This window comes from Benincasa hispida, chromosome 4 (genome assembly GCF_027475165.1).
Source record: "Benincasa hispida cultivar pf3 chromosome 4, pf3_genome.v1.1, whole genome shotgun sequence".
Taxonomy (NCBI): Eukaryota; Viridiplantae; Streptophyta; class Magnoliopsida; order Cucurbitales; family Cucurbitaceae; genus Benincasa; species Benincasa hispida.
The window spans coordinates 66,346,934-66,356,542 of record NC_143481.1 but is presented as its reverse complement, the minus strand read 5'-3'; the positions used below and the strand labels follow the sequence as shown (position 1 = coordinate 66,356,542).

The following is a 9,609-nucleotide window of genomic DNA, read 5'->3' as shown; positions in this document are numbered from 1 at the left end:
CGTAGAGGACCTGTTCAGGAAGAGGATGAGTTTGATGAGGTTGCACATAATGTGGAAGAGTTGCCCCCTATGACGCAGACGCAGAGTCAAACTAATTATGTTAGTCCGATGATGATGATGCCAGCATTTGGTTCAGGACATTATGACTCAGAGGCTGGTCCTTTGTCTTCATACGTGCATGGACATGGTCGGGGTCGTGGAGAGCATAATGAATGTTTATATTATGAAGCGCCTACAGAGGTACCAGAGCAACATCAAGAAGAACCTGAGCAATCTCAAGTTCGAAGTTGACGATGACAACCAGCTCGAAATCGACGACGTCCGCCTTGTGGGACACATTGATTTTTGTAATTATTTTTATATAAATGAAATATTTAATTTACATTTTTTTTATTTTCATGAGTTATTATTTTTTTTAGTTTATTCTTTTTAGAGTTTAAATAAAATAATAAAATATTTTTATAAAATGGAAAATTAAAAAAAAAAGAAAGGATTAGAAAGAAGAAGGTGGAATGTGTAATAATTAAAAAAGAAAAAAAATGGGAAAATTTGTACAGTATTATTGCTCTCTATCAAAATCTGGCTATTTCGCTCTCGCTTTCGCTCTCACTCTCTCTCAAAATCTCGCTCTCTCTCATAATCTCGCTCTCGAATTTGATTGGGAAGTTCAGTGGTTAGAAGGAGATTCATTAGCTCGTTATTTAGTCAGACTTGCTGAGATGACAGAATCCGTAAAAATTATTCAACAAACTTTGGAAAGAATTCTAGGGGGACCTTATGAAAATTTAGAAATAGAGGAAGGTCTCCGGAATGATAATTAAACAGACTCAATAATAATGTTATTAAACAGACTCAATAATAATGTTAGGAAGGACAAGGTCGAGGGTTCAAAGTTTGACGTACAAATGAAAGGAAAGTCGAATTTTCAACCCTCTATTTATTAAAAAAAACAATTTTTTTACAAATAATTTGAAAACAACAATATTTTCCTAAATAGTTTCTAAAATGACAATATCTTTTTAATTTTTTCGATATCCACCTCTAGTTGAAAATTTAATTGTGGATTTATACAGGTGTGTTGTGGTGAGCCAAGGAAAAAAAAATCCTCTTTTTCTTTTATTGAAATTCCAGCCGGCAGACCCATTCTTCTCTCTCTCCACGTCTCTCACCCGTTTTTTCCCCTCTCGATGAGTCTGCTACCGACCGTCGTCTGACCGTCGTGAAGCGCCGCCGCCGCCGCCGCCGCCGGACGCCTGGTTGGTGCCACCGTCTCCCTGCCTCTCTCTCTAACGTCTTTCCCTCCTCCGGTCTGTCTCTCAGCCTCTCCCTCTTTAGATCTGTTCACCGTTAAGCAGTCACGCCGCCGTCGTACACCGCCACCTTTGCCGAATTGTAGGTTGTGGGTAAGTTTTGGTGTATTTTGTGGTTTCTCTTGGAGATTTAGAATACCCGTTTAGTTTTGGATTGAATTTTATTACACTCATGATGTTTGGAGTGTAGATCTGAGTTTTAGGAGGCCGTTAGCGTGCTGACCAGCGGAGTTAAAGGTGGTTTCAACAAGATTTCGATAAGTTGTAGGGCTTTTAACCTTTTTGTTGATAGGTTATAGTTTTTGAAATTTGAAAGTTGGGATCACTTTTCATTTGGGCCCTATAAAGGGGCCATCTATACAATTATTCCCAGTGGGGCAGATCGTCTGATTTTAGGCTCTAGGTTCGATTTCATTCCAATGGTTGGATTATTGATCGTACTGGTATGATCAGTTAAGTAGGGGTGATAGCGCAAGGAAAATGGCGACTACAGGTGAATTTGTGGAGGCAGATAATGCAGAAGCCATAATCACCAGAATTGAGCACAAGTCTCGAAAGATCGAGAGCTTACTTAAACAGTAATGAATTCTGTACCTGCTTTGTGATTTATTCGATTTAAATTTATTTAGCTCTTCCTAATGAAGATTCCCCAATTTGTCAATTTTTCTATTCGTAAAAGGTCTAGACCAGTCGAAGCTCTTAAAACTGCGCTCGAAGGTTCCCCTCCAAACACCCGAGATGAGCGTTGCAAGGTATCGTTTCTTATCCTTTCTTTCTTCCTGCCTACGACAATTTGGTTTCAGATTGTTGTTTCTATACCCATGGGTTTTCCTTGCATTTTGATTTTATTTTATTATCTAATTTATGGTTAATTCTACAAATATTAAGGGAAATTATTGGAGAATTCCCTTTTATTTGGTGCTATTTCTTATGTTTTTCTTACATTTTCTCAATATTGAGGCCGATTAGTATGGCTGAATGTTGATTTAATTCTTGGGAATAGTTTGCTGTATTTGTTTGCAGTTACTCAAAATGAATAGGCTTGCTGTTTCTTTCATCTTTATGTTTTGTGGGTCTGCTTGACGTTGGGAGGACGAGTTAATCTGATGTGATTATTTGGACTTCTCCAGTCAGCAAATTGGATTGTGGTGCATAGGGCTCTCATGGCTATAAAGGATGTAGATGGGATGTTTTCTTCGTTGGATCCAGAGTACTATGATATTCTAATGAAGTGAGTTTGTCCGGTATCAATTCTTATTGCTTCTACTTATCTCAGCATGAGTATAAAGTTGGTCATTCCTATTGTTTTTCTCTTTTTACTTTTTCCTTAGTTAATTCCAAGTTTACTTTCTGATATTAGTCTTTTGCTATGAGATTTATACTCAAGTTGTTGGTTTGATCCTACTATGAGTTTTGCAAACAAACTTCTGTTTTCTCTTTTCCTGCTCTCATCAAATTTCTACCGCTAGCTGTGTCGGATATGGACACACTAGCTAAACTATATGCTTCTTAGGGCCCCTTCCTTTCAATAGTCTCTCAATTTGTTTTTCGAAGTGTTCCCAAATATTCAAGGATTATGCACACCAACAAGAAATAAGTGAAGATGCTTGGCAACACTAATTTGGCCAATGTTAATCTTCCCCAATCGAAGACCATTTTCATGTGGATCATTTTTCTGAGATTAATGACTGGGGTCGAACCACAGGGAGGTTAGGATTTAATCTTCTCTTGAGCTAAATTCGACTATGAAAAACAGTAAAAATGGGGTTGTGGTTTTGGATAAAATGAAACCATGCAAGGATAAATGTAAACTAGGATTGATCTATCTAGTTTCTAGTGCCATTCAATGCAATTTCTATCCTCGATTTCTGGAACTTAAACATGCAACCGATTCATGTATGCACAACTACTCGCTTGATGCGATCTAACGCTCTACAAAGGCAGACAACTAGCAAGAATCTAATCGAGAAAGCGTCCTAATTATTAATTAGGTCGGAAAGGCCATACCCTAACTAACCTACATGTTTCTAATCCTATTGGGTTAGATAGCGTCCATATAGAATTAAAAACACATGCATTATGATTTAGGATTCAATTATGTTGATTAATTGTTAGGAAAGCCATATTCAATTAACCAATTTTATCTTCGAACCTAGCAATTCATGCTTCCTAGGAATAGCCATCCAATGCACAATTAACTAATGTTATTTGAGTGATTTTAGCTAGACATCTAGGAAAGAACGTGACATAACTAAAAATCGATTAGCCATGCATGATTATGCGTGAACAGTCAACCTCACGATTATGCTTTTAGAAATTATAATGGATTCGAAGAAGACACAAACTCAGCATGCAATTCATCAAGAATATAGAATCCTCAAGAAATTGGCAAAGAATTAAAATTCCAAAAACTAGATAGAAAAACCATTACCTCGAACAATCCATAGACAAATCGAAGAGGAAGATCCAATCCATTATTTACAATCCAAAAGAAAATAAAAATCTAACCTAGAGATGCAAAAAAGATAAAAGAAGGGGAAGAACTAGTAGCCACTCCTCGGCCTCCACCAGATTTTTGCATCCCTCTTACCTAATTTGGAAAGAATGCATTTATACCATAGGCGTAGTGTTGCAACGCTCTTATCGATCCAACCCTCAAGCATTGGTGCAGAGGCACAATGCTCCGTGTGATGCTTTCTTGCAGCGAGCGCTTGTGCGTGATGGATGCGTTGACGTTTCGTTAATAATCGCAGCATTGCAACGCAAAGTGTAGTGTTGCGACGCTGCCTTCTATACGAGCCTACTGCCCTTACAACATTGCGTTAGAGTGTTGAGCGAGGGTTGCGATGCTCGTCAAGGGCATTTTGGTCATTTCTCCTCCTTTGAAGCGGGTGCTCAAATCACCTCCAAATTGCTTCAAATTAACCCCATTTGACTCCAATTGCTTTCTTTGGTCTTAATACTTACAAAATAGGATAATTAACATGTAAAATCCATTAACGAGCCTAAATTAGGCTAGGAATTATAGCTTTTTTTGAGAGCTATCATGGGGATCTTTTTTTTTTTTTTTTTTTTTTTTTATAATAATTTAGATTAATGATTGGGTTTCAAAAGTCCACCTTGATTGCCCTCCCAGCATCAAATGGAAGGTTTTCTGTCCTAAGTATGTGTTTGTTCCTCTTGAGTCTTAAGTACCATCAAGAATATTTGGTCATGAGATCTTATAACACTTGCTTTATTATTTATTTATTAAAGGATTCACCATGAAAGAAATTGAGAAAACCCACCCTTAATATTTCTAGAATAGCTGAAACCGGCCAAAAGAACTAAACAAAAACCCTTTATACTCCTTTTTTGTTTTTGCTACTGCTTTGTTTCTGCCTTTGGTCATGGGAACTTTCTTTTTTTGTATTGGCCATTTTGTTATGGCTCTATTTCTCTTTCTGCCGCTCCTTTGTAGATTTTGATGTGCCCATTTATCATTGACATTTTTGTATCTATCTCCTTGATCTCTCTTGTATTGGTCACCGTTGATCCTTCTGGATATTTCATACAGCAATGAAATGTTTCTTATCCCAAAAAAAATTTAGGCTTGGGAGAAGGGATATTTGTATTTGGAGTTCTAATCTTCTTAAGGGTTTTTCCTCTAAGTCTTTCTTTCGCTTGTTGGACCCCTCTCTTGTTAGCGAGTCAATTTTTGATGTGTTATGGAGGATTAAGATTATAAAGAAAGTGAAGTTCTTTACCTGAAAAATTTTATTGGGCCGTGTCGTGTGAACACTTTGGATAGACTTCCGAGAAGAATGCCCTTGTTAATGGGTCCATTTTGTTGTATTCCTTATCTAAAGGTAGATAAAGGTAGAGGAAGACTAGGATCACATTTTCTGGAGTAGTTAGTTTGCGAGGTCTGTTTGGGATTATTTCTTTGAGGCATTTGATCTTGTGTTAGCTCGTCAGAGGGATGTCCATGCGACCACTGAGGAGTTCCTCCTCCATTTACCTTTCAGAGAGAAAGGTCGTTTTTGTGGTTTGTGAGGGTGTGTGCTTTGTTTTGAGATCTTTGGGGGAGAGGAAGTTAGGAATTACAGAGTGTTTAGAGGTGTTGAACGGGACCGAGATTTCATATTTTTCTTTGAATTTCGATTTCAAAGGCTTTTTGTAACTACTCTCTAGGCAACTTTGTACTTAGTTGTATCCCCTTACTCTAGTGGGGTTTTTGTAGGCTTGTTTTTTTTTATACTCTTGTATTCTTTCAATTTTTTCTCTATAAAAGCAGTTGTTTCCATAGAAAAAATAATAATAATAATAATAAAATATCTTTGTTTTCTTCTTACTGTATGCATATGGCATAACAACTGGGCGAAACGGAGGATTAGGTTTCTAGTTTGGACTTTTATCTTGGGTACTGTACTAATAATGCTATCGAAGCTCCCATGTGTACCAGGAAAAAGAAAACTTTGTTAAGTCATGGAATTTCACTGCGTTTCTGGACCTTACTTTGTACTAAGACCAGAAATCATCTCCATTTTCCAAAGAGAAAACATATTGAAGATTTAAAAAATTACTCCAAATGGTGGTTTTACAGTATAGTTTCTCCAAAGCCACTTGGCCATGAACGTGATATTTCTTTTCTTGAGATTACCAAGATCGAACTCTCCAAGATGAAGAGGAAGCTTACTCTTTTCCAAATGAAAATGTATAATCTACCTTCAGTATCGGATCCCTTCAGTTCCTGAAGTCTCGGAAAAACATCGGCTTGTTTAGAAATTTTAGCACGAACCAAAAAAATCAACAAAATAAGTTGGCAGACTCGAAAAGGGAGTATTCGTCAAGTTGAGAAAATTCTCTTTCCAAAAAAAGGTGTTTGGAGTTTTGTTCAAGGAGAAAAAGCTCATTGGAAGATGGTTATCTCTAATATAGTATGGGATTGAAGCTCAACGCTGGAAAAGTGAAGTTCCATAGAAAATCAAGTTCTTCTTATGGCCCTTGCTTCTAGAGGTTTAGACACGAAGATTGTAGGAGACGAATTCAAATTAGGCTCTTTCTTCATTGGATTGTGGCTTTGTGACTTCATGGAAAAAAATTGTTCTTCCACGTCGGTTTTCTACCGGCTTAACTATTCATGTTTTTCAATGTATCCTTATACCTTTCCAGGAACCTGAAGTGTTCTTCAGTCGGTGTTGAAAGGAGAACTAGACATCTTGGGACATAGGGGTGAGCATGATAGACCGAAAGATCGAGTAGACCGACCAACCGGCTTTTACTCCTTGACAGTCGAGGTCGGTTTGAATATTTACTAAACCAACCATAGTCGATTTGGTGGCGGTTTGGTCGAAAAATCGACTCTGGCTGCCAATGCTCACCCCTATTGGGACATGCACCTTTTGACTGCCCTAAAATCGTTGTTTGATGACCAATCTTTCTCTTATCAACCAAGATTGGGACTCCAAAAGGTGCTCATGTAATAGACTAATAGTTGTCTTTGGTAGGGGTTTCATTTGGCCTCCTCCTCTAGGTTGTATTTCTTTCGTGTTTTGAATGTTATTTTTAATATATTTTTGTTTTCTTAAAAAAAATTCTTAAAATCTTTTCAAGGATATGGTTCTAGAAACTTTGATATATCAGGTTACAATTAATTGGTAGACCCAGACAAGAAATTGACTTACAGCCAAAAGGGTTAACCATATCTTGAATTTGGGAAATAGGTTCCATAATGGTTTCTTCGAATTACATTATATTGAATAAAAAATCGCCCATCTTCTCAATACTCATTGATGAAAAAAAATTCAAATTGGAGAGAGAGATCATCATTTCCAACTTGAAAGCCATCCATATAAAACCTGTGAGGAAGCCTCTAGGAAGGAGCACGATGAAGCAATTAGTAACTAAAATTAATAGGACGGTTAGAAAAGATTTCCATGAACTCATCTTGAGGCAAGTTGTCTGTTTGTTTGTTTGTTTGCTTTTGTTTTCTTTCTCCTCTTTTTCTCTTCTCTTTGCTTGCTGCTAGTATGATTGAATAATCATCTTCGTAAACACAAGCATGAAGTCGCCTGCTTCAACGAGTGCAAAAACAACTTCAAGATTGAATAACTGTTTGAGGACATGATGTGTGTTGTGGCAAACACTTAATTTATTTATAAGATATTATGCATCATCATCCAACATTTGATGGTTCCTCTGCTGTTGGTAGTTTCTTGCCAAAACTTGAGCATTTATATGTAGAAGAACTATTTGCAGGTACTTGTACAGAGGGTTATCAACTGGTGATCGTCCTACATGTGATCAGTGTCTCAGGATACATGAAAAATTAACAGAAAGGGCTGGCTTAGGCTGTATTCTCCGCTCTCTTGCAGATACTATTAACACCGTTTGATTTTTCTTTCTTTCTTTCTTTCTTCTTCTTCTTCTTCTTCTGAACAACGTTTGGCTAATGTTGGAAATATTATTATTTTCTCAAAGAGCTGAAATGTACTCCATTCTATCTAATTGACACCTGTAAATTGCTTTTCCGGTGGTGATTTATGTTATGCAGTTGCAGATTTAACATTTAAATGTACTTGTACCATATACCATTAAAAGGTATAGGACAACTGATTCTTTTGATACCTAAATGATGTAGGATTAGACGACTTGTCTCGTGAGATTAATCAGAAATGCATATAAACTGATTTAGACACACATAAAAGGAAAAAAACATAGGGCTAGATTTAAACAATTGAATATACATGAGTAAAATAGGATATAACTTAAACTACAGGGTTATATTTTTATCTAAAATTTATTGTTATTATTACATAAACAAAATGAGTGGGTGGGATCCTTTTATATAATTTCTTTTGGAAAAATTACTATTTTGGTCCTTAAATTTTGAAGAATATATGTGTTTGGTTGCAGAGTTTTAAAAATATACTTTTTTTAGTTTCCAAATTTATGAGAGTAGACCTATTTGGTCTGAGTTTTCAAAATGTACATTTTTAATACCAAAATTTTTAAAAATAGGTTTGAAAACAAAGTCTCTCCTATAACTTTATACTATTATTATGAATAATTATATTACATTTTAAATTAGAATTAAAAGATATAGGACTACGAGTTCTTTTGATATCCAAATGTTGTAGAATTAGACGGTTTGTTTTGTGAGATTAGTTGAAGTGCGCATGAACTGACTTAGACACTCACATGTAAAAGAAAAAAGTATAGGACTAGATTTAAACAATTGAATGTACATAGGTAAAATAGGATATAACTTAAACTACAAGGTTATATTTTTATCTAAAATTTATTGTTATTATTACATAAACAAAATGAGCGGGTGGGATCCTTTTATATAATTTCTTATGGAAAAATTACTATTTTGGTCCTTAAGTTTTGAAGAATATGTGTTTGGTCCTAGAGTTTTTAAAATGTACCTTTTTAGAAGTTTAGAGTAGACCTATTTGGTTTTTGAGTTTTCAAAATGTACCTTTTTAGTTATTAAAATTTTTAAAATGGGTTTAAAAACAAAGTATCTCTGACTTTATACTATTATTTTGAATAATTATATTACATTTTAAATTAGAATTAAAAGGTACAGGACTACGAGTTCTTTTGATACCCAAATGTTGTAGAATTAGACGGCTTATCTCGAGAGATTAGTCGAAGTGCGCATAAACTGACTCAGACACACACATTAAAATAAAAAAAAAAAAGTATCGGACTAGATTTAAGTAATTGAATGTGCATGGGTAAAATAGGATATAACTTAAACTACATGGTTATATTTTTATCTAAAATTTATTATTATTATTACATAAACAAAATGAGCGGATGGGATCCTTTTATATAACTTATTTCGAAAAATTATTCTTTTGGTCCTTAAGTTTCGAAGAATACATGTGTTTGGTCCTAGAGTTTTAAAAATGTACCTTTTTAGTCTCTAAATTTATAAGAGTAGACCCATTTGGTCTTTGAGTTTTTAAATTATACTTTTTCAATTCCTGGATTTTTAAAAATAGGTTTAAAAGGTCTCTCTTATAACTTTATACTTTTACTTTGAATAATTATATTACATTTTAAATTAGAAGAATAATTTTTAAAAATCACATCTTCTATGAAACTATCTTTTTCTCATTTTATATATCATATAATTATTTTTAAAAAATCAAACAAAAAATACTTCAAAAACTTTTTAAACTTGGAGACTATAATAGTACATTTTAAAAATTTGATGATTAAATAGTTATATTTTTTTATAAATTTAGGACTAAAAGGGTATGTTTTAAAAACTCATGGACTAATTTCAAAAGTTGGAGATTGA

The 9,609-nt window shown here is 34.9% G+C and overlaps 1 protein-coding gene across 4 annotated transcripts; it reads left to right on the top strand.

Annotated features, from left to right (window-relative positions):
- The first annotated feature begins 1,067 nt into the window (after positions 1-1,067).
- Positions 1,068-7,865, top strand: LOC120075530 (actin-related protein 2/3 complex subunit 5A). 4 transcript variants are annotated; one of them, XM_039029014.2, is made up of 6 exons: positions 1,093-1,403; positions 1,501-1,547; positions 1,764-1,888; positions 1,990-2,062; positions 2,441-2,541; positions 7,551-7,865. In XM_039029014.2, exons 3-6 carry the CDS (start codon positions 1,791-1,793, stop codon positions 7,684-7,686), a joined length of 408 nt encoding a protein of 135 aa, XP_038884942.1. In that variant the 5' UTR covers positions 1,093-1,403; positions 1,501-1,547; positions 1,764-1,790; the 3' UTR covers positions 7,687-7,865. The 4 variants fall into 4 exon arrangements, with proteins under 4 accessions (XP_090169183.1, XP_090169182.1, XP_038884942.1 ...); XM_039029015.2 differs by having other exon boundaries at positions 1,119-1,403; positions 1,501-1,574; XM_090313057.1 differs by lacking the exon at positions 1,501-1,547 and having other exon boundaries at positions 1,068-1,403.
- Positions 7,866-9,609: the final 1,744 nt, after the last annotated feature.

Bases quoted from the DNA above. Each gene is read 5' to 3' on its own strand.
- LOC120075530 (XM_090313057.1), top strand. From the start codon at position 1,791: ATGGCGACTACAGGTGAATTTGTGGAGGCAGATAATGCAGAAGCCATA. The intron at 1,889-1,989 runs GTAATGAATTCT...TATTCGTAAAAG, and splicing joins ATCGAGAGCTTACTTAAACA to GTCTAGACCAGTCGAAGCTC. The intron at 2,542-7,550 runs GTGAGTTTGTCC...AACTATTTGCAG, and splicing joins TACTATGATATTCTAATGAA to GTACTTGTACAGAGGGTTAT.